At 43.9% G+C, this 24,954-nt stretch overlaps 2 protein-coding genes and 2 long non-coding RNA genes across 6 annotated transcripts in view; 1 reads left to right on the forward strand and 3 right to left on the reverse strand.

Moving 5' to 3' along the window:
• The window catches only part of TM9SF3 (transmembrane 9 superfamily member 3), a 49,321-nt gene extending 41,908 nt beyond the window's left edge, over positions 1–7,413 (reverse strand). The window contains exon 1 of the mRNA XM_056352021.1: positions 7,189–7,413. Within this exon, the coding sequence (XP_056207996.1) occupies positions 7,189–7,398 (210 nt within the window). The 5' untranslated portion in view covers positions 7,399–7,413. The remainder of the gene's footprint in view (positions 1–7,188) is intronic.
• Positions 7,414–7,422: 9 nt separating this feature from the next.
• On the forward strand, positions 7,423–11,001 carry LOC130155075 (uncharacterized). Its single transcript, XR_008823917.1, has 2 exons — positions 7,423–7,551; positions 10,373–11,001. It is a non-coding gene; the product is annotated as an uncharacterized LOC130155075 (long non-coding RNA).
• Positions 7,805–10,375, reverse strand: LOC130155076 (uncharacterized). Its single transcript, XR_008823918.1, has 2 exons — positions 8,257–10,375; positions 7,805–8,112 (listed from the first exon to the last, which is right to left on the reverse strand). It is a non-coding gene; the product is annotated as an uncharacterized LOC130155076 (long non-coding RNA).
• The window catches only part of PIK3AP1 (phosphoinositide-3-kinase adaptor protein 1), a 45,017-nt gene continuing 31,055 nt past the window's right edge, over positions 10,993–24,954 (reverse strand). For all 3 annotated transcript variants that reach the window (XM_056352017.1, XM_056352019.1, XM_056352018.1), the window contains 9 exons: positions 20,562–20,657; positions 18,962–19,141; positions 18,104–18,166; positions 16,950–17,155; positions 15,272–15,344; positions 14,777–14,932; positions 12,973–13,043; positions 12,687–12,796; positions 10,993–11,608 (listed from right to left, as the gene is read on the reverse strand). In XM_056352017.1, coding sequence (XP_056207992.1) covers positions 11,554–11,608; positions 12,687–12,796; positions 12,973–13,043; positions 14,777–14,932; positions 15,272–15,344; positions 16,950–17,155; positions 18,104–18,166; positions 18,962–19,141; positions 20,562–20,657 — 1,010 coding nt within the window. In that variant the 3' untranslated portion in view covers positions 10,993–11,553. The remainder of the gene's footprint in view (positions 11,609–12,686; positions 12,797–12,972; positions 13,044–14,776; positions 14,933–15,271; positions 15,345–16,949; positions 17,156–18,103; positions 18,167–18,961; positions 19,142–20,561; positions 20,658–24,954) is intronic.

A 24,954-nucleotide genomic window follows, 5' to 3' on the forward strand; every position in this document is an offset into this window, starting at 1 on the left:
GCATTGACCACCACTTTACTTGGCTTCTTGTTTCTAACCTGCTTCATACTGAGTTGGGACCTCTGCATTTTTGGAACTATACCAGATCATTTGCAAGCAACAGAAAACCCAACTTCTTAAGAGCATATTATTCAAAATCTTGTCACGGTTTCTAATCTAACAATGTAACTACATTGTAATTACAACACCTACAATAACAAATTTGGCCTTTGCTTGTCTCTTACCTGCATGATGCTTATAGGGACCAAATCAAACACCAGCAAAGAATTCAGTCTACATTTATTACTTCCTCCTTTCTCACAACCATCCCAGACCAGCACAAGAGAAATCTGTTCAGGACAGCTACACAAGCGAGCACAGCAGCTCAGCCAGCCCAGGCTACCCCTCACTGAGTCAGTGAGTCCCTAGTCACAGCAATTTGCAGTCCATTAGGTGCTCCCAGTGCCCTCTCAAAATCAAGAGGGCTACAGGAAGAAATTAATCTTAAACAACTTCAGCCTGAATTTGGGGGCAGGGGTGGTGTCTAGTAGAAACTCAAACAGATTTTCTTCTTCCTACATTTGTTGGATTTTGCTCATTCTCAATTATAAAAATGAGCTTTCATGTTAAATATGTTTCCCTGTCATGACATATCTCATCCTTCTAATCTTACCCTAGTGGTAGGGCAATAAAGTGGCAAGAACTCAGTGCTATCAAAGAGTTCAAGTTTGTGGTGGTTTGGGTTTTCTGATTGAGGTGGGGTTTTTTTCCTTTTTCATTACTGCCTTCAGAATATCAAAGCATCTACAACAAGTAACACTGTCAACACACTTAAGAGGAAAACAATTCTTATTGAGGCAAGACAAAGAATTAGAGTATCTCGCAGGACTGTTTTGTCACCTCTACATGAGGACTTCCAGGTTTGGATAAGGCTAACGTACAACACGACTTCCAGCAAAAACATCACACTACAAAAGAGATAACACAGATTAAGTTTATAAGAAAGTCCTGGTTCCAAGGGAGCCACAGCACTCAGGTACGCTGCATCAGTACCAGTCAGATTTTGGTCAGCACATTCGTTGTCAGTCTTAAGACCATGTGGAGTCTCCTGCAAACTGTGGAGAACCTGCAGCCATAGAAAACAGGAAGAAAATTTCAGCTCCGTAGCATCACCTTCCATTCTCGGCAGAAAGAACATCCTGAAGAAACTATTTCCATTTCATCAGGAACTGATCAGCCTTAGACACGCTGGACAAAATGACAAAACAGAAGAACCCCAAATTCTTGTATTTGCTATTCTGATACTGGCTGACAAGCAACTGTTCAACCGTAACCTCTGAATTCTGAATGCAACAGAGCAAATAAAAATCCTATTGCCATCTGTTAACCTGAGCAGGCAAGTCAACAATAACTCATAGTCAAAACAAACACAGAATAAGACAGGATGTGAAGAGTCACATCCTGTCTTATTCTGTGTTTGTTTCAAAAACTGTTGTACAGTAATATAGAACTTGCATAGCCAACTGTGATAAGTTTCCTTATCTTCTGCTACATAATCAGCAAGCAAAATGCTTTGACTCACTGAGATTCCACCAGATCCCATGAATAAAAGTATCAAGAACCCCCTATCAATAAAGGTACAGAACAAACAAAAGAGAAATTCGGCTACAAAGTACAAGAACGTGCAGGTCACACACCCAACTAGTTAAATTCACTGAGAATAGCTGTCATCCTAAGAGACCTAAATAAAAATGTCTTGCTCTCATTTCACATATGACAGGGGTCCTGAGTCACTATTTGACCCATCACTGCTACAGGACTTTCAGAAAAGAAACATATTCCTATTACAGCTGTATCTAAACTACTGAGGCTTGGAACAGGGACAAGTAGTAACGAAATAACATGTCAAACAGTAAAATAATTTGAACTATAAGTAATGAGCTGCAGAATAGACTCCAGATAATCTGGGTGACATAAATCTAATATCTAGAGTTACACTTATACATCAATGCAATTTTAACTTCATCCCTTGCGAAAACAAGTGCCAAACAGCTTCCTAACATGAAGGACTTAGTTTGCTGTACCGAAGTACTGCTGCTTCAGAAATTCCTGTTCTTCATTCTTTTCCTGACTTGTTTGCAGAGAATTAGATGGTGAAAAGGAAGCTTTTCACAGGCCAGAAGATGGACACCACTGTCCTGTTAAGAACACAGTACCTGACAAGGTAAAAAAGGTCAACCAGTAAACTGCTGCAACTCCTTCTGTAAGAATAGCAACTTTGGCTTTGCATCATCATTGGCTTTGCTTAATATCAGCTCAGTGATTTCAGTGACTATGTGGAGTATATAATGATCTATTTCAACTGTGCAGAACCACAGCAGCAGCCTGGACAAGTCTCAGCATCAACACAAGTTACCTACAGTAGGCTGGTACAATCCAATTAATGGGATGTCGCCTTCAGAAACTTTTTTTCCTTAATTGCCGCCCAGGTGGCAGAGGAGCAACGTGCCCCTCAAGTGCCACCAGGTATCAGCTACAGCCCTCATCACAACTGGGGACATCTGTTCCACAGTCACACTGCTTTTCAGAGCACTGGGCTATAGAGGTGTCATGCACGTGCAAGCTAAAATCAGGCTAAACCCACCTACACTGGCACCAAGGCAAGGCTACCCTTCTACTCCCCTGCAGAACATGAAATTGGCATGAAGCTTGCACATTCTGACCTGGCCAAGCTTGGACTTCTTCCATGACAATATAACTATTGAAAATTCAGGCTGTGCGCACCACTGTGAGGCTTAATACAATTTCCATACATCTGTATGGTTTTAAAAACTATCCAAGCACAGCAATAGTGAGATTACCTTCAGCACAGTACATGCATCTTTCTTTCCTGCTACCCAATAGGGCACTCATGATGTGCAAAGAAAACATGAAATTGCTTTCCACAACCGTAGAAATTAGCATGGTAGCCCTAGAAACAAACTATTTATTCTACAAAACAATTAAGGCTAGATTAAGTCAGTATATGAAAGGCTGCAGAAAAGGATAGCAGACTGGCAGATTGTCAATATTCTTTTTTAAACCATGAGAACACTTTACAAAAAATGATGGGAGGCACAGAGAGGACTACAACTACCAAATCTTACGTGATGATTCAGCAAAATAAATTCAATTTGAGATAGTTTCTTTCAGAAAGCATGCAATTTTACTCTATTTCTCAAGTTGAAGTTTGGAGTGAGGCTTTCCACAATTTCGTTTCTTGAACACCAGCACACTTTTCAGGGGAAAAAGGACCAACGTTATCTGTTACTGGGAGAGCAAAGCTGCAGAAGCAGGACAGGAAATAAAAGAGGCAGCAAGGAAGACTCAACCGGCAAGTAATATCCCAGGCTCCTAGTCCCCAGTATCATACAGATATTCTATCTATCAAGCACTGTAATAATACTCAAGTATTCGCAGCTTACATCCATGGTCTATTAAACTGTGGATTTCAGCCTCACACTCTTCTTCAGATAAAGCGGGTTATTTCTAGTAACACCTCTTCATTTCTCTCTGAATTGTAGGTCTCACCAAACTGTGGCTAGAACTGTACCAGCAGCACAGCCTAAACTCTTGTACAAGCAGTCCTTTCACTGTTACACTTCCTAGATGCACACGGTTGCTCAGGCACACCACGACCTGCTTCTGTGACATTTATTTCACCTCTTCAAAATGGAACCATGAGAACTTCAAAAAGGAATCAGGCTGCTCGTCTGCACACAACTTTGTATGCAAAGAGGTATTTTACATGCACTGAAACGTTTTGCAGTGTTTTTCTGACAATTTACAGATACTGTATAGATTTCATAATTTTATGTATTAATTTTAAACAAGTTTTACAGACTCAGGGCTTTAACATAGTTCATCAGGCTAGAAGTCAAACAAAAATGCTTTTCTCAATCATTACAAAGTAGGAGTTCTGCTACATAGCACAGGCTGGGTTTTGTTTATTTTTCACTGATTGTCATGTACTTTTACGCTTACAGAGCACTGTAATTAAACTGAAGCAACGTTAAAACTAAAATGTTACCTACTCCCTAGACTGCTCCCCTACAACAAATCCCCAGGATATTCAGAATATTTCTACATTTTGTCTATTTTATCATCAACTCCAGCAAGTCTAGCAGCAGACGATGCGAAGGCAAGCACCAGGCAGGAGCCCACCAACCCTGCTTTTGCAGGATCAGCATATACTGTGATAAGGCCACCAATACCTCATCTATACTATCACTTTCACAAGTAAAAGGCCAACTGTCAAAAAAACGGTGCATCAGAATACAGGCAAAAAGCAGGGAAGCGACACACTCAGAAGCAGCAAAGTTAAAGAACCAGCAGACAAGTTTTCAATTAGTTTCTGGGAAGTTCTGTTGTGGTCTGAAGTTACATTGCTGCACTATCTTTTGATAACTGAGATTTTAAATGCTGTGTCAAATCCCAATTTCTCTTCACTTACCATTGATTTTTAAATACCCAAGTCTTTATATTATAATTGTATTTATAGTATTCTTCCCCTAAGGAAATGCAGACACCATTTTTAATAGCTGATTCAAATTTAAGATAAAGGATTTAGCTGCTGATCCCATGAAGCTATCCATACCCAACAGCTCCAGAAACGCTAGTACTTATAGTCCTGGAGCTTCATGCATGTCCTCTCACAACTACCTTATATAATATTTGCTTATGCAGCCCTACAGTTATAAAGGACACACAGAAAACATTAACAGCCAATTTATATTAATACAAAAATATGTATTAAAGCACATGTATGTTTTAAGTGTTGTACACTATTATGTATTATAGCAGCACTAAAGGAACTAAAAAAATAACCTGCTAACACAGAACATTAAACACTTAAGTCAGTACTTCTAAATATTCAGTATGCTCAGTACAGATAAGGCCCTGTACACTGGCAGTTAAAAGTCAACTGTGGCAAGATGTAAGGACATGCCTTCACCCAGACACGACCAAATGCTGGGGCACAAGCCTTTGCACAACAAAGTACTAATAAGGAAACAGCAGTGCATAACGGTGTGTATACCTATGAATGTGATTCAAGTCTTAAAGTTAGTGAAAATTTACACTTTGAAGTTACGGAGTCCTGGATCAGCATACTACTGTTTCCCCTCCACTTCCCCAAAAGCGATCAGAGCCTCCACAATGTAATAAAGCACTTTCATTATAGAAAGACAAATCTTCCAACTGTAATCATACCCAAAACTCGGATTCATTAAAACGCAGTATTTAAGGACCACGTACTTCAGGATCCTAATGTCAAAATCAGCATACTACTACAAAACCCCGGTTAAGTTTCATTCACACTATTAACGCTTCCACTCCAATCTCCTGTACAATATTAAAGCATCAAAATAAGCAAGGAAACAGCCTTCCAAAAAAAGGTAACTGCCTTCTTACATCAGCTATTCCCAACCTGTCACGTGATGTTACTAAACTGGACACCATGTGAACGAGAATACTAAACCATGAGACAGAGTAATGATCTTGAAGAGCTGTGCAATTTAGATGAAAAAACGACAAGCTTTCAAAAGGAGTTTGTGATTTCGATTGGGAATTGTTTAGGTAATCATTCAGAAGACCTAAAAACCATCAGAAATCACTTTTGAGGGGAGAGCTGAAAGATAAATACGTTCAATGACAGCTTTATGAAATACTTTTTTCCCCAGAAGACTGCCAATACTAAATGGATAATTAGGAAACGCTCAGGTCATACAGCCTTTAAGATAAAACACAGTGCTATGCTTAAAACCATTCCACCTCAACAGAAATCTAACCCTAAAACACAGATTCAGCAACAAAACCGAGACCTAAGGTAGTTCAAAGACTATCTGTTCCTTGAAAGTACTCAATATTAGCTTAATTGTGTCATTAACTGCAGCACTGATAAATCCCATTAGCTTTTAAGGAATAAAGACAAGCCTGAACTGTTTTCAGGTCTTGTAAATACATGGAATTAGGCAACTAATTAACTAACGGTTATACAAAAACTATCAATGCTATTTATCTGTTTTATTAAAAACACTTACAAAGCTTACCATACCACACCCAGAGAGAGCCACCTTAAGAAACTGAGCAAGTGCTCACCAGCCAGGCTGCTCAAGAGCACAACAGTTCTACCAGACAGACCCTGTGTTTAATCATGGCCACGCTCCAATCCACCCCTCTTGTGAGGGAACAGGGACGGGTCTCAGCAACGTCTCGTTCCAAAACCACATCTCAGCTCATTCCACAGACCTCCCCCTCCCGCACCACAAGCCATGGGAAACATTGCTCCAATGCAACATCAGAAATTGATCAAGCACCAGTACTCGCTTCCAATGTAAAATCAGAAACTGGGGAAGCACCAGTACTTGCTTCTGATACAAAACTGGAAATTGATGAAGCACCAGTACCTGCTTCTGACGCAAAATTGGAAATTTGTGGAGCACCGGTACTTACTTCCTAGTGACCCTTTTTGGGTGCTATTGCAAGAGTTTTAGAAAAATTACCCTCATACCGATAAATGAGCACTCCAGACAGTGGTATGTTATGCACTCATTCTCCCCAGGGGTCCACGCCAGCGCTGCAGGCCCGAGAGCCCCCTGCCCTGCGGTCACTGCCCAGCCCCGCACCAGGCCACAGCTGCCTGTCCCGGAGGCGAGCTGTCACGCCGCGGCGTGTCCCCACGGCGCTGCCACCGCGCAGGCAGCGCAGAACCGCGCTCCGGCTTTGACTTTCTGTTCGGAGGCAAAGCAAACACGCTCCCGGAAGGCCGGGCCGCTCCCGCAGCGCGCCCGGCCCACAGCCAACAGCCCTGGCCAGACAGAGCCACACACCTGCCGGGGCTTTATCTGCTCCAGGAAAAGGTGGGACGCGGGAGACGGCGCAGCGCGCCCGCCCGCGCAGCTGCCGCGCAGGCGGCCGGCTCCCGGGCGGCCCGACCGGATCGGAGCGCCCCGGCACCCGCCACCCGGGCCCGCCTCAGCCGGCACACACAGGGCACGGCCCGACCAGCGCCGCCAAGCCAACCCCAGCGGCGGGGGACCCCGCGGGGCGGCCGCGCCCGCCCCCCGCCCCGCCGCGCCCCCCGCCCCGCCGCCCCTGGGCGGCGGCAGGGCCGGCGGGCGGGGAGGCCGCGGCCCGGAGCCCCCCCGAGGAGTGCGGGCCCCGCCTCACCGTGTGCTCGTGCTCGTCGGCGCGGGCGCGCAGCGGTAGGCCCGGGAGGAGCAGCAGCAGCGCGGCGGCCGCGCAGAGCCGCAGCCCGGCCGCCGCCATCTCGGGCCTCGGCGTCCCCGCGCACGCAGCAGGCCCCGCCGCGGAGCCGGCCCGCGCCCCGCCGCCAACGCCGACCTGCGACGCCACTTCCGCTCCGCCCGGCCACGTCATCCGGCCGCACGCCGGAAGCGGGGCTCTACGGCGGCCGCACGGGGCCGAGCCGGGCGGCGGGACGGGCTGCGGCCTCCAGAGGCGCCGCGGCCTGCATGGCGGCCGCGCTGGGGCCCGGCGGTTTCGGTGGCGCGGGGCATTACTGTGCAGCTGGTAAGGCCGCAGCATATCGAGCAGCGGAACGAGGTAAAGCCGCTCGAGAGCGGCGCGGCGCCAGGCCGCCCGCAGGCCCTGCAGAGACAGGCGCCCCCGTTCCCTGCGGCGCTGGGGGGCGAGCGGGGCCGCCCCGGGTGAGAGGCAGGGGGGCGAGGCTGCCCTCGCACCCCGCCGCGGGTCAGCCTGGCACGCCTGGCCGGGGGACTGAAGGAGCGCAACCCGCCCCGCCAAATTAAAAATAAAAAAAAACCCAAACCAAACGGACATAATATTAAAAGAAATACAGGGGCTACACCCTCTTCTCGGGTGTGGCACAAGCCAACAAAAGAATAGACCAGATGGTGAGGATGCAGGTGCTGCTCTGTGGTGTTAGGAACAATGCGAAAAGGGACATCCTAGTCATCACTGGCCACCATGCCGCACTAAATGCCTCTACCCCTGTAGTCTTATGCATTCAGTCTGCCTTCCCCGAACGTGTTCTAGTAAGCTACATTTATGTGAAGCCTTTTCCAGATAGTACATTTGCCATCTCCTGCCTAGTTCATAGAAGCAAGGTCCCTGTGGAGAGAGATACTTGTCAAAACCCATTCAAAACCCATTTATATTTAAAAAAAAAAAAAAACCACACGCTGTAGACAGCTTTGATAACACCATATGTTTCTTTCTCGTTGTTGCATCTCAGTCCAAAACAGAGTAGCTTACCCTTGGGAGACAGAGAGGCAGCTTCAGCATCTTCAGTTTATTCAGTATGTAAGTCTCTCAGTCAACAAGAGGGCCAGCCAGAGCCATCTGCTGCAGCAGGCTCCATGAGGCACGCTGTACAAAGAGCAGTTTCCCCAGGCCAGCCAGCTGCCACCCGAGCATGGTGGATTGGTTGATGCCCTACAGGTGGCCAGGCCATTTACTTTTTACCATCAGTTTCATCATCTGTTCAGTCCTTGGGCTCTAATGTCCAACACACTTAATTCCCACGCCCCCCACCCCCCAGGCATACTCTGAGTAACCAACAATGTGGTTGCATGCAGTTTTCTTCTCTGGTCTCTTCTGAGCTTCAGTTTCAGTGCACTTCTCATCTTGGGTAGAAGCAACACACACTGCCCACTCAGCAGCACAGAATCCACAGATACAAGGACTCCACACATTGAGCCATGGGAGGCTTCGAGCAGCTACTTGAAACCCAACTCATGTGGGACAAACCCTTTGGCATCTTAAGAAGGTGGATCTCCTCTGGCCTGCAAGAGACTTGAAAGCTGTGTCTGCATCTGCATTGAACAGTGAAGCAATTTTAGTGCTTTTTCTTTTCTCTTGGATAGGGTGATAGTTTTCCTGTGTTTGCTGCACAGTGAGATCCCCAAGTAATCCAGAAGTTACAAAGAGAAAGTAAGACAGGAATGCCTGAGCTGCATCTTTGATTCCCCCAACTTAGGGAGTGCAGAAGGGTCCTGAACAGACCACAGCTGTAATATTTCTGAGCCCCAGCTGTCCCAGCTCACCTCTCCTCCAAACCAGAGCCCCACTAGCATTTGTTTTTATGTGACAGGTCAGGCTAAGGAAGCATGTAAGCTGCAAATAGGAGGAGGACCGAAAGGCTACTTACGAGCTACTTTGCAGCAATTAAGATAGAAGCCATCTCACTGCAGTACTAGCAATAAAAATCCAGTTCACAGCCATGTTACTAGGATTGTGCAAAGGCAAACACTCAGATATAGTGCAGATAAACCCCTCCTGCAGAAGACATTTGGCTTTCACATGCAGGGGCTGCAGAATTAAAAATTAGCTGGGGAAGATGGATCCATGCACGGCTTCAGTCCAACAGCTTTGAAAGGAAGTCTTCTGCATGACACACTTTAACATTTTGCTCTTCCCTTCCTGCCTTGTTAGTTTTCCCCATATCCTACATTTTTACCTTATGTTGTGCCTGGCAAATGCGAAAGGAGATAAAATTCCTCTATCACACCACAGCTCCAAGCTCTGGAGCACAGCTGCAGCCAATGCTAAGGAGATGGGGAACTTCTGAGCAAAACCAGGGAGCTGTGTCCAACCAAAACATGTGGCAGCTGAAGACAATCAAGCTGTTGAATTTCCTCTTTATTTCTTTTATCCCCACTTCTTTCACTTATCCATGCTACCATTTTCCTCACTTTAGCACCAAAACTTCCTTCTCTGCTTCCAATTTGACCAAATAGTGTTGGGAACTTTGTTCTATTCCAAGAGGAGCACAGGAAGGCAGCTCCCACCTCACTGTTCCCCTGGCTACTGTGAACAAAGAGCAAACTGTCAGTGAGAGCCTGTAGCATCAAGAGTTACTGGAGAAGGAAGGCACTGAGGTCTTTTAAAAACAAGAGGGGAAAAGAAAAAAAAAAGTAAAAGGTCACTTCTGTAGCTATAGGCCTGCAGTACAACACTTGCATCCCTTTATCATCAAAAGGAGAGGCTATATGAACTGCATTTGGAATCATACCCTATGCATTTAATGTGCAGATGATATTTAGCTTACACCTATACCCCTGAGTGCAGCAGGGGCTTCTCCACTGTCATTCAGTGCTGGCTGAGTCACAGTTGCCGTCTGTTACTCCTACAGTGCTGCACATTGGCTTTGCCACACTGCAAGAGAAAGGAGCTGTAACTCTGCCACCTGCTCCCTTACAAATTAAGGGGAGCTTACATGACCAGACAGAAGCTTTGTGTGTCATACACGTACCTGAGGGATCACCTAATACAGACCTATCTATGTCTCTCAGGGCTGGAAGAGGGGGAATAGCTTGAAAACCAAGTAGGTAATGATGCTTAATTCTCTACCCTGAATGTTATATTGCAGAATTCCCATCAGCGTCACTCATGGACAACCGGAGCCCTACACTTGTCCCCCAAGGGCCAGGATATGCACACAAGATGACAAGGCCTGGAAGAAAAGAAAGTTTGAAAACCCAAAAAAGCCCAAAACACCTCACTTCTGTCAATTGAGTCCCTTGAGATGAGGAATCAAAATTAATTTCTGCTCTACATGCTTTCTGTGTTTGGAACACAGAGAGCTAAACCAGGAAGCTCTCCTTAAATTTGTAAGGCCTCGGGCAGAAAAGAGGCTGGACACAGCCGCTGCAGACAGAGCTATCGCAGGGCATGAAGTGAAATGCCTTCATATTGCTTCTACAGTGAATACATGTAAGAGATAGAGAACACAGCATTGCTGCCAATTCCCATCTCTAATTTGAGAGTTCAGTCACTGACTTCAAGTAACAATGTACCCACCCCCTCCCCAAAAATGTTTAAACAGAGCTGTTTTGTGATGCAGCAGGTCCCTTACCAGCTGCTGTGGGAATTTTCACGGTAAACGCAGCATGCACAACCACCCTGTTAATGTCTGTCCGCTTCAGGGAGGGGAAAGGGGAAGGTGTTTTCAAGGCTGTATGCAAAATAACATAATTGAATAAAGACAAATTCTCATCCTCTAGTGGTTTAATGATTACTGGAGGGAGATTCTACATGTTCTGAAAGGTCAGCATGTCTGTACCCAAAACACTATGTCAAACAGCGGTACAATCACCAGCTCCTGCTGTAATAAGTGTTCTTCAAACAAAGTCTTTGAAAAACTTATTTCCTTTACTTTTTCAAGCAGGTTTTCCAATGAAGCCCTTGTAGGTTGTATCAGGAGTTCTGATAACAATGCTTATCAGGATTTAGTTTCTAAAAGGGCACACGTTCTTCTCGGGCGAAAGGAAACGTCATGTCGGTGCAGGGCTGCCAAGACACACAGTGTTCTCCTTTCCAACCATGAAACTTTTGCTTGAAGTCCCAAAGCACCAGAACTTCTCCAAGCAAAAAAGTTCTAGAAGGCCAAGAAGTCTCAATGAAAATCATGGGAAAAGTCACTGTAGCTTTAGGGAAGAGGAAGGGGATGAAAACATTTGGTTCCCACTTATAAATAATTTAAGACAGCCCAAAACTATCTGTACACACATAAAACCAGGAAAATCTCATATTCCACAGATGTTGAGAGATTCAGCGACCTCTTGGGGGCACAGGTGGCGGATAAAAGCCTTCACAGCTTACAGGCCTATAAAAAAAGAATACAAATGCATTAAAAAAAATAGTCAAGAATAAGGTTCTGGAACTACACGTTGCATGCAATAACATCGTATGTAAGAATACTGTACAAGCAATAGCCATACGAGAAAAACAGGCTATCAGTGAGTGATTCAGCAACAGAGCAGATGCCAAGGTGCCTGTTCCTAAGTTATTTCTTCTGCTCTTCAGGTGCAGTAATTCTACTATTACTAGAAAGGGATGCTATAATACTTGGCTGGAGTAAAACTCTGATAGTACAGTAACTTTCTCCTGAAAATTAGATGAAAGGCAGCAGAAAAATCAAAAAGATTTAAAATCTTTTTTTCAAACTAACTACAGGTATATTCCAGCTATATTCTTGCCAGAGCTCAGCCAACATACAGAACTTACTGCACCCACAAGTTAGTAATTACTATATTAACAGCTGGAGAATTTTATTAGCATCTGTACTTAGATAAGCTTCTCGGGCCCTGGACTTCATAGACTTGCACTGGCTGGACTAAAGGAATGTTTGCAAGTTACTTAAGTTTGTGGTGATCTGATCAAATCAAGGCAAAACCCCTCAACACCTTTCATAAAACCAGTGCAGGTCTATCTTTGAGGCCAATCATACATGTAAACAAGTGTGCTTTGGAAAGATCCGAAACTTGTAAAAAGAAAAAAAGAGTCCAAAGGAATGCCAAAAGGGAATTCCCTCCGCATGATGCTGATGTATGTTCCAAGAGGATCTTCTCAGGAGGATCAAGGTACTATGTCCCTGCCAAGGACAGAATGCTACTCCACCCAGGTCAGTCTTACTATGGCAAGCGTGTGCTTCAATAGTGCTGCCCCTTGCAGCATGTGAACCACAGTAACAACACTGCAACAGGCATGTTACCAACCAAGGAAAACGAGAAAGTACTACAGATGAGAAACGAGGATCTTAAAATTCCTAACAACCTGTGTTCGTAAGTAATAGTCTGGGTAGATTTTGCTGAAAGACACATTCGCTTCCCGCCTTGCTTTCTGGCCAAGGCTTCCATATTGATTCACTGAAAGCTCACATTTGAGCTCCATTTTAGCTTTACCTGCTTGCACCTCGAGGAGGCACTCTGGGAGGCCTTTCTGGGAAAGGCAGCCTCTCTGCTTGGTGAGCAACAGGGCTGCGGCTCCTAGTTGTTTCTGTGACTTCATTGTCCTACAAAATGGAGAAAAGAGGTTACAGACCAACGGAATTTGGTTCTTGTTAGCTTGGAAGTGACTGCATTTTGCCATTTCTGCAAATGTAATGCCATCCCTGAGCTCCTTTTGCATGAAAACAAAGCCATGTACTGAAGGACAGCAGACCAGTGTATAGCAGAGGTGAGAGCTTACCTCACTGTCCCCTTCCATCCCACTGCTGACACTCAATATGCTCCGAGTGCTGGAGCGGTTACTTGCACTACCTGGAGTAAGCAAGCAAGAGAAAACAAACTGATTATTAAATCCTGGTGATTCAACTGCATATCACTAACGCAGGACTCCCTCTAACCTCATGCTTACCTCTTGTGCACATTTTTTAATGCTTGTTTAGACTAATTCCACTGTTGTTTTTCACATGTTCGGGATCCAAATGGCATGTTCATACAACACAGACCACAAGGCTAAACCATTCCGTTTTGCTTGCTTTCTAGCAATTTTCTGCCTTATCTAGGTCTGGGCTTCTGGCTGAATACTCACAGCCATAATCTAACTGAAAGGATCCAGTGCCAGTATCAGCTGGCAAGATAGGTAAATACTTTCACAAGTGTTACATACCCAACATTTATGTATAGTTACATTACCAGCCCCCAGGTCCTTAACAACTGCATGGAGGTTGATGGTTCTGAGCAGTGTCACACATTCATTCCTGGAATAAGTGACCACTTGAGAGGTTATTGTTCCCAATAGCTGTTTAACACCTCTCACAAGAATCCTTACTCATCACAGGAATGTTTCCTAGTCTGTTTCAGAGCTAAAAAATGACAAGTTTGTTTAAACAATCTTCAGCAACCATTTATGCAAACCCATTTAACTTGCATAGTCTCAGAGTACGGGACATTTCTGCAATCAGTCACGCTGTCTCTGAAGGGGACAGCAACTCACAAACATACCCTATGCTGCTATGGCTGGTTTCAGTCATAAATACATCATTGTTCTACAGGGCTGTGCAATGCTGGGACACCAATGTTCAGAAACACGTACATTGGAAAGGGAGGCTAGAGAGGTTTCTTCATAAGATGCAGTCTCTCCCTAGCCTTGGTGAGATAGCTCTAATTATCAGCTGGTACAAACAGCTGCACTTAGGAGTGCTAAATAACTGTGTTAGGGTCTGTCCTCACAATCATGACATGGGAAAGAGAGCCAAGCTGCACAGAGCGAACTCTGCAGGGTCACTAACATTTCTCTCACAACTGCTTATATGCAAGTTACTGGCTCAAGCAGCTGCCTCTGGCACCTTGCCCTGGGTGTGTGCCAGCTGCATCTTGCCAAGAGCCACAAAGGCAGTAACCTCACTGGGACTCAGTTTCCCTTTCAGAGGACCAAAATGAATTAATGATTTCTGCAAGGATTTCTCATGCAGTAACAGTGAGAATGCAGGTATTTAGTTTGCACAAATTAAACCTAATAAAAAACAAAGATAATAAAAGTGTGCAGACTGTCCAAGTCACTCAAGAGGTCCCACAGTTACCAATGAAAAATGCTGTCCTTTATCTACAGCAATTGATTTATCTACAGCAATTGAGGAAACACCCAGCCTGCAATATAACTATGCCCTTCAGACCAGAAGAGCACACTCTTGCTGAGAGTCACAGCAAGGGAGCATCCTTTTTTCTGAGCGCAGCTGCCATCTACTTTTTAGAACTGAAGACAGGTGATATGCCTGTCTGAGAATGCTCAAGGGAATCTTTTGCTCAGCTTTCAGGTTCTCCTTCTGCAGAGAGGCAGACACAAGATGCCCAAACCACTTGATGCACCTGGAGTTGCTTTTAGAGTTTTGAGAACAGCAGCCTGAGGCATGCAGGTTTTGGGGTGGCAGTGTCAGTACTAGCATTCAGGAATGTAAGTCCTGTCCCCTGAGCTGACTCCAGAGTCAGACTGGGGAAGTGGTTTTCATCCAGCTTTTCTGTAGAGAGGGTGACACTCAGGGTTTGCTTACTTGTTGTGCTGGATGTGCTTTCTGTTTTCCAGTCTCCTCGCTTTAGCTCCTTTTTTGGTGGGAAAACATTTCTCCTGGGGGTATATTCATATATTCCACACTCTGGTCTCCCCAAAGTATTATGAGAATGTCTAATGGGTACTGTAATTTCCAAATCTGAAAGGGAAAATGAACAGCTCAGAAGAGACTATGCAAGCACAGCCTCTGAGAGACAGCTTTGTACCTGAGAACAAAGTTAAACACATAAGTCACATAAAGGCAATCATAACTGAACACAAAAAAATCAAGATTTGCTCCACAGATGTGGGCATCCTTTCCTCAGTCTGGGAAACTGAGGAGTAAAGCAACTTCCTATGTTTTAGCCAACAGGCACATGGATATGAGTATCAAAATATCACAGAACTACAATACACACTGAGACATTTCTGCCTGAAGAGCCTACTAATATTGTTAGTTGCTTCATTACCAGAGAATGTCACAACCAGAGACTGTTACCTGCACTTTTGTCTTTTTTTTGCTTCTCCATTTGCCTCCTCGTTATGCTGTCTCGTAGTCGCTTCAGATTTTCCTAGAAACATCACAAAATATTCTTTTCAGGGCTTTGGATACAGAAGGATGAGCAGCTTTCTGACAATACCAATATTGTATTTCAGCTAACTTTGCAACCAAGCTGTAATAAAGCCTGTTAGACCTGGCTGAAGTCCAAACCGTGTCAACAGGTTTTAATCTATTCCCTTCAGAAATCCACATGTGCCTTTCAGAAGCCAAGTTTTTTCAGATGTTCATTGTGTATGCTAAGGTCAAGTTCACAGACTCACTGGCAGTTGCAGATAACCAGCATATTTGGTTTATAACTCCCTCTATTTTGTTTCCACTGTGACACTGGCACAGAAACAAGATCCACGATCAAGTAACTGCACAGTCCTTTCTGTACTGATGAACAGATAATCCTGACTGCAGGGACAGAGGAAGGTGCCACATCCCAGACTGTGAGGGACAATTCAGAAAGAATTCAGGATATCCCCATTGAAGCAAGAAGGGACACCTAGAAATGTAACTGGGAGCAAAGTCTCTTCACTATTGTGTGGCAGCATACTGCAACTTACAGCAAGGAAAGGGGGGGGGGGGGGGGGGAGACAACTGTTACAGCAAGGAAATATGTACACACGTAAGTGGGCAAAAGCCCTGAATAGGTGGAAAAGCAGGCAGAGCAATTGTTGTACCATGAGGCAAGACCCGGAGCACAGACTTTGACAGTTGCTCATGGGATGGGCCACAGAGCATGCTGCTTCATCTCTGCTACAGACATCTACTAAAGTAGCACTGCTTTCTTTATGGGCAGAAGGAGGGATTCCTCTGACTGTTTCTGGGTAGAGGACCCACCCTTCCAAGTGAGAATGGGAAGGAGTATAATCTTGGCTTTGTTCTGACAGCTCCCAAAACAGTGTCACATACCACAGACCAGCACCTCAGGTGTGAGAGCAGGCTGCCACAGCATGAACAAAAGGCTCCAAAAAAAGCAGGCCATGGTTTTAAAGCAGGAGCCCCACTCTAACTTAAGAATGGAAATTTTAAACTATGACTGCTAGTTCCACCAGTCATTATGTTGCTGCTGCCAACGTAGTGACTCTCTCATTCAGCTAAGCCACCAAAACACACTTCCACTATGACTGTTGCTAGACCTTGCCCAGCTGCAAAGAACAGGTAGTCCTGGAGCCATCAAACACCCAGGGAGGGATGAGACCATCTACAAGATAGGACTTTAGAGCCCATACACCATCTGGGACACCGAGTCTTCATTAATCTGAAAAGGATGAAAACTGACAAGCTAAATGTTCATCTCAGAAGTTCCCTGCCAGCAAGTAGGTGCTAGGTGACCTCTAGAAAGGTAATTCATCCAACTGGATTTGGCCCAATTTCTAGCGTACCAATCTCCAAAAACTAACAATACTACTTGCAAGACAAACAGAACTGTGAAACAGCTACCTGCTTGCTGCTGCATGGGAACAGCCCCTCTGAGTCAGGAGAGAGCTCTGCTAGCTGGGGGACTGTGTTGGCAATCTTCCTGCTCCGACCCATTTATATGTGGGAATAAACATACGCACACTGAACAGCTTGTGATATATACCTAGAGAGACAGCTGTATTTCTTAAACAGTGGAATAAGCCTGTACCTGCTGGAACCGGAACGATTCTGATCTCTTTTTCTGGTTCAGTTGCCACTCCTTAAAATGAAGTACAGCTTCATCAACAGTGAGTATGCCCATTTTCACCTGCTCCTGTAATGTAATCAGTTGCCGTTGACCCGGGGTTTTCATTCCAGCGAATGGATCATATATGCTTGATTGAGACACGTCCCTTACAGGCCTGACTACTGTCTCTGAAGAGAGAACACCACAGAAAAAAATTATTGAACTTTTGGCATCTGAACTCCTCACTGAATACAAAGCACCCTTGATACAGCAGAGATGGAAAGAAAAAAAAATATCATTACAGACCAAATGTTTCCCTAACCAGAAGAATGTTCTGTCCTTATGCCATCCTGCTATTTGTCAGGGCTAAAATTCCAGCTGAGAGGTAGCCTTGTACGCAAGTAATTTGCAGGAATAATCTCTGTTCTTAAAAACACAAAACAGCACAGAAGGTCCTCCTTAAAGTGCTCTGCTTCCTCACTAAAAAAAGTCTCTCTCTCCTCTCTCAGAGCTTTCACCTTGGCAGTCAAAAAGTTAGACTCTTCCTAGGTAATCTGTGCAGCATAACTCCAGAAACAGAAAGGTGAAAACTCATCCTACTGATGCTGGCATTTTGTAATTCATTTGCAACATAAAAAGGAGTTGCCAACCCATGAGTAAAAGCTCAGATGAGGTTTCCTGGCACTTTCATAGTGAACAGGATAAGACGTGAAGGAGTAAGGGCACAGTTTTGCAAATGCAGAGATAATGGCAAGCAGTTCACTAAAAGCTAAATCCCTGGAAATAAAAATCAACAGGCAGTGGCTATATCTGGAAGATCAAAAGTGGGACATCGACTTCATGAAGCAGTATGGGTCACAGCATAAAAAAGGACTTCAATGATCACTATGATCCTGGCTAACTCCAAGACAGGGGATAGGTACAGTATGTGATAACAGGGTACCCACCTCACACTCTGCAGTTATAAAAAGTTTCCAATCACGTAAGGTCAGAAAGGTTGGGTCATTCATGTAGGACCACTATCCCCAGAGCCTTGTAAAACAGACTGTTCTGTCACATTGCATACAAATGAAGCTACCTCAGCAGATTTGCTCTTGCATTACTGGAAAGATTTTCAGGGTGAACTTCTGACTTACCTTTCTTAACCCCTCCTCTAGGGACATAGAGATTCTCAGGTCTTTGAGCCTTCTGTGCAAAAACTGTAAAACAAACACTCTTTAGATACTGAAATGCATCTCTTGAAGACAGAAATAGCGAAGATGAATATGGGAAGCATACACAGTTCTGCACTGCATTGCAGCTTCTGTTACCCTACTAAGTCCACTGAAGAAAACAAGACATGGAGTTGTACAGTAGAACTCCCCTTCTACTGACCTCAAAGAATTTAGCTCAGCCACCTCAAAGAGAAATCTGGACATTCTTTCCCCACAGTCCTGTCATGGGGTGGGGAAGGAGAAGTCACTGAAATTATTCTCCCACGTTACTGTAGTTCTTGTTAGAACGTTAGTGAAACATGACCAAGATTTCCAAAACTGCCTATCAAACTGAGGCAGATTTCCTTTAAACCCCACCTCAGAGGGAGGTAATGAGGTATAGAATCATGGCCTACACAAATGCTATTGAATTAATAATAACATAACACAGCAGCAATGTCTCAATTATTAGCTTGTTTGTGTCCTTATAATATCAAGATCTTTCCCATTTAGTTGGATTTGTTTATACTGTTTGGGGGTAACCTGTCTTCCTACTGTTTTCAGTAAGAGCAAGTTCAGGACAGGAATTCAAGATACAACATCCCCACATTTTCAGAGTAGGCAGAAGATGAAAAATAGATCTGAAACTGGACTCCAAACATAATCCAGCTTCAGAGCCAAATAATCCAGAGGTCTCAAAAATGAGTACATTTTCTTGGTGTTTATTTGGCAGCTGGAGCCTGGCTCAAGGCCATTCTACAGTTGACTAGTCTACAGTTTACATCCTGGTACCCAACTCACTTTTGGAGATGTACAGCTCATTGTCCGGCTGTGGAGAGCTGGATTCTGGTCTTGGAACAGGAACTGGAGGTCTACTAGCCATTTCTTGTGGAAAAGTATCTTGTTTCACTGAGTAGTATACATCTTCACCATACCGCTGGTAAACTCCTTCCTCTGAATCTGGCACATCCAAGCTACTGCCTACAACAGAGTAGAGTCTGTAAGGAAAACAACTTGGCCACTTCACTGAACGCTGGATCCCTCTAGATGCACTGTGTACTATATTCTACCAAGCTGATCATTTCACAGGCAAAACCATCCAGATTTACAGTGACTTCAAAGTGCCAAAGCCCTTCAGAACAGGACTTGACGAAGTCATTAACATCTAGCAGCACGTAAGTGCTTGCCACTAAGCCTGTACCACCTGTTTTGGTGAAGGAACCATAGTGGAAAATCTTTTAAGAACTCAGGGAACAGTTCAATTAATTCCAGTTAATTAACATATTATGACAGTTAAGAAGTCAAACAGAGCACTGGTTTCCAAAAGCTACTCATGGTGGTCTACAAAGTACAACAGAGAATTATTCCTTTGTTTGAAGTGAGCAATCTCCACCAGCTGACAATGTGTTTGATCTCAGAACAATGTGTCTCAGAGGGGCCACATTTGCACTTAACAAGCCCAGCTACCATCATCTCCATTCTATTCTCACTCCTACTATGACTGCACAAATCATCAAATGCTGTCATACCTGAATTAAAAGCTAGCTAGTTTCCCTCCATTTGCATGTTAGCAAAAAGAATTAAGAGACCCCAGACAAACTTCCTACTCTGTTACCAAGTCACAGGTGAATACCCCAACCACTGGACTGACTTTCCTTTAGTGATGCTGTAACACTTGGTTAAGTCAATGCAATGGGACTGCCAGAGCCTTGGTGTTGGCAGGGAAAACAGAAGAAGTTAGCCCCAGATTTAATCTTGCTCTGAGTCCAGCTGGGTCATCCACAGAAAAGGTGAGCCTGTATGCCATGGAACCTGGTGAACCAGGAAAAAGGCAACCCAATCATGCTCAGTGGGGGTAGCATGGAGCTAAGGTCTGGCTTTGGTCCAAGAAGGCTGAGGGAGCAACTCAAGAGGCAGAGCATAGATCAGGTTTGGGAGCCAGCAGTTCTCTTTCTCTTTGCAGGCTGCTGTTTTCAATGGATGGCCTTCTGAATAAAGCATCTACATCAAAATTCATCACTAACTTGTGCTGCTTTACTTTATATGCAGCCTCTCCCCACAAGGGGAGCCTGCACCCACATCAAGACACCACAATTGCCATCACTAAAATAAGGAGGGAAGACAGCCAGTCCTGAATAGATACCAGCTGAGCACTTGCACTCACTGGCAGACAGGGACTGGAACTAGAAATCACTCCTATTTGGTAAGAAACTAACCACATTTGGGAAATCACCTCAAAAGCTGCTTTTTCTGTTGTGTCTCATTTGTACCCACCAAGGCAAAGCCATCCACGTCAAACAGTGGACTAGCTCCTATTCTTAATAGATCAAGGAGAAATCTTAAGTTCCATTTAATTACTTTAACTGTGCTACTACCACCCCTCTCTCCAAACAGGTCTCACCTTCTAAAAACTTGCGGAGCATTGAGTCTTTTGTAGTTAGAGAAACTTCATCTGCAGCAACTGGAGTGTCTGGTTTGGACTGAAGCATCTCTACATCTGAAAAAAAAAAATCAGACAGGTGAACCTGTTGATTATGCCCTTAAACATGTGGAACAACTTAATGTAATATAATAAAATAATGTGGTATTTCTGACTGGACCTTTGGTTTGTTGTGAAAATCAAAGAGGAAGCCAGGCAACTGATCAAACGTTTGCCTCAAAAAAGCCTCCTAAGTTGCTGTGTTCAATCCACTCTGCACAAATCTTTGCCAGCTGCCTGATGCTTATGCTTGAGGATGACTAATGTTGCTTATTGAGAAATTCTGATAAAGCTCCAAGCAGGCACTGACTAAAAGTTACTATTGAAAGTGTGTTGGCCAGGTGAAAGTTTTGGCCTCTGCACAGCGCACCCGGGAGGCCAAACTGAGTGGAAACACTGCAGCTTGGCAAAACAAGACATTAAGGGCAATTTAATTGCCCATGACACAGAAGATAGTATTTGTTTATTGGATAAAAGTCAAAACAGCCGGCTGAGTTACTTAGTTGGACTGGAAGGTGTTTAGAGGGTCAGATGATGATTTAGTACTGAGAAAGGAGTAACAGCAAACAATAAGATACTTTGTTAAGTCACTGCTTTAACATGAAGAATTCTGATTTTAAAAAAAGGTTTAACCTCACTGTAACCCTAAAACTAAAATAAAACCTTGGGTAACCAAGTAATGATATGAAAACTAAAAGGGATTCAAATAAATTATTGAGGCTTATTGTGAAGTATCTATTACTATGTAAACTAGACGGTTTGGGTTACATGACAGAATATGAAACATTTCTCTATAAATGTCTTTTTTATATTTACTGACCTTTCTTATTTTTTTCTTGCAAAGCTGAGAAGATTATGAGAAAGGGATAAGAATATGCTAGCATGATTTTGCTTTGTTAGAATGTTGTGGGGGTGAGGTTAAACAATAATTGTCAAAGGACCAACCGACAGACATGTGAATGCACCCAGCCTAGCTTTAACCTCACAGGATAACCCACCCCCAGCACAGCCACAGTGATACTGCATGCTGTGTGGACCAACCACTCCAGCAGCTTCTCAGGAATTCTGCAGTCCATGCCAAGTTGCATGCTGCTGCACCTAATCTGCTCACCACCAACCTAATATAAAGTTCACTTCAGTTATCACTGCACTACATGGAAGCACAGATTTGATATTTTAGCAACCTAAAGAATCAGCACTACAGACCCGTATTTTTTCTGCACAGCAATTTTTCCACCTTGCAGCCACCTTAATTATTTTCAACATAGCTTTTAGAAAAAAAACTGTGGCAAATACAGGCCCACAGGAAAGCCATTACTTCATGGCTTTGGGGGAAGAACACAATGTGGCAGGTGTGCAAAGTTCCTTTCATTCTCTGTGGATGGAACAGTATCTTCCCAGTTTTGGCTGTGCTCTGCAGGATTACTAAACCAGCAGTGCAACAGGACACTGCAGGGTTTGTTTTCTATCACATAGTCAATGTAGTTAAATTCACCAACTAATTAGCTCTCCTTAGAAGGCATGATTACCATCTCACCACCCTCTTGCACATGGGCCTGTCCTGCATACAGATGAGACCTAACATCTTACCCATGTACTAAAACTGAAACGGCGTTCTTGACTTTGTCAATGACACCTTCTGTTCCACTTGCTGCAAAAACAGGCTAGTGAGGAAGTGACAAGAAGGTGGCACACAGAAACGGAGTATCACAGGAAAGGTCACCAGATTTTCCTGAGGCTATTGGGGAACATTGGTCTGAAAGGTTAGCAGGAAGAGGGTAAAGTACTTCCTAGATGTCAGAATTTAGTAGCTAAAAGATACTTATTCAAAGAGTTTCAGTTTCCCTTTGCAGGGTTTAAAGCTTCAGAAGGGAGCTCAACCAACCTGCTAACAGACAGACGTACAGAAGATGAGTTATGACCTACAAACACTTCACAACAGCTAAAATATACGTGTGTGGGCACCTTTTAGAAAGTAGTAACACTCTTCCCCCTTTAAACATTTGCAAACACTAGATGCCAGGCATTCCTGCACATGAAGCAAGCTACCTCTTTACAGAGACCGGTCCTTTATTATGCAAGACAAAGGCTCCAATGTGTTGGCATAAATCAAACTCAAAGCTTTATAAGCAGTTATATTTTTGTGCATAATTATCTCAGTTTGCTCAAGGATGACAAGGAGCCTGCTGTTTCTTGCCTTAACTAAGGAAAAAATAAAAACCAGTGAGGACTGTGTTGAAAGCTTGGTCTCAAGAGAATAAAAATGGTGGAGGAGGGAGAAGATACGTGAGAGAGTAGAATAAGGGCATCACAACTTACTTATGTGAACTAACATCTACTCTTTACGTGCCGGAGGTCTGTAGATTACAGGACAATAGACTTTATTCAGCTGAAACTCTATAGGATAAAGGATGAAATCTCTGCAAAAAACTCACACTATCTACAGTCCAGGTGTCCACACAGGTCATAGATATGGGAACAGTGCTAAGAGTCTGGGCTGTTTCCACCAGCCATTGGCCACTGTCACTGCACTGTCTGACCTGGGACAGAGAAATACAGCCTAAAACAGCATAGTAACACACCGACACGCACACCAAGCAGTCTAATCTTCACCCAAAGCAAACAGGTTTTCAGCACTTTCAAGAGCCCTTGCTCTCAGACTCCCTCCTGCACACAATCCAGCCTACTCAAAATACTCTGTTTTGCAAAAATCAGCAGGTGAAAGGAAAGCAGAAAAAGCAAAGCACTTCATCTGAAGCTGTAGTTCATACTACCAGACTGATATGATGGAGATAACTCTCCCTTTTCGCTATTCAGCTAAATTTTGCTATCAGTGCATCTCAGCTAAATGACATTTACCTTAAACCTGCACCAACCTGGAGCATATTCTGGAAAGCTATGTTTGTCTTTACAGGTATTTGAGAAGTGTAATAAGAGGGAAGTGCTTTTCTGAAGACAGAACTATTAGATTTATGATAAGAAATTAAATAAGGCAATTCAATCTCATTATTAAAGAACAGCAAACAAGGTAATAGCAGGAGCTAGTAAGTTCCCACTGATTTGGTTAGGAGTATTTTATGACTTACACTGCTCAGGGCATTAAGACCTACCGGGAAAAGAATGCTCCCCTCCAGCAGAAGGAGAGGCAATGTTCTATAGCTGAAAAAAAAAAAAAACTTTTCCTTTGTTTTTGTTTGGTTGGGTTTTTTTAATTCCATCATTTATCTCAAAACTTAAAGGGACGATTAGCAACTCAACACAGGCGTGTGCAGCTCTTATGCAGCATCAGTTTAAGCAAAATTGGGCCCTTACACAGCTTCTGCGCTTTCTCTGTAAATGTTTCCCCAGGACCAAATGCAGAGAAAAAAAAAACAACACATGAAAATGCACTGAAAAATCAGAAGTGGGATGAAGGATACAAGAACCAACAGAACACTCCAGTATTCAACTATTTGCTACTACTTTTAACTCATTACAATGGCTCCAGTCCTGTGTACCTTATTCTCAGACCAGTTCCTGCCAGACAAATAAACCCTGTGGTACATAACTTTCCTTTGATCAGCCTCTGAAAAACTTTGGTGGAAGCACATCTTGTTAACAATAAATGGGCATGCTGCCACAGTACAGCTACACTTAAAACAGCCCAGGTATTGTCCTCTGCGCTGCAGCCGTAACTACTCACATAGGGGCTACTTGACCTGGAGAAAGTACCCCAGCAGAAGTTGATTACGATTTCCTAGTTTTTCATCCTCACAAACCTTTAAGTCAGTACAAAAGTTTGAAGCCTTTATTTGTGACGGCAGTTCTAAACCAGCCAGCACTCACACTGATTTCACGGAGGGTTTGCCCGTGTGCTGATATTCTAAATAATATTGAAACACCTTCACTTTGAGAGAACCAATCTAAGTGTCGAGCACCATGCCAATTTAACCTTACCTGTTACAATACAGGTGGATTTTAAGACAAGGTGTAAATATTCTTCAGGCAAAGACTAACAGACTACATAGGAGACTTTTACTGAAAATCTCTGCTTTTCTTGAGTGGAAGGTAACAGATTTGTGTGCAGGAGCAATACACTAGGAGAACTTCAGAAGCAGGAGGAAACACATTCACATTCCTTGCTGAAGTATTACAGAGAACCCATATATAGCATCTCACCAATGAGGAAAACGTTTTCAAATGCAGACTCATTCAGCTCTGCTTTTCCGTAAAGAAACCCTAAGTACCTGCTTTAGGGACAGCTTGGTTTTTTACCTTTCTAGTGCTACTAGCCCTGCACAGCCTGCAGCACATTTGCATACCAGGAGGACTTTCT

Source organism: Falco biarmicus, chromosome 9 (assembly GCF_023638135.1).
Source record: "Falco biarmicus isolate bFalBia1 chromosome 9, bFalBia1.pri, whole genome shotgun sequence".
Classification (NCBI taxonomy): Eukaryota; Metazoa; Chordata; class Aves; order Falconiformes; family Falconidae; genus Falco; species Falco biarmicus.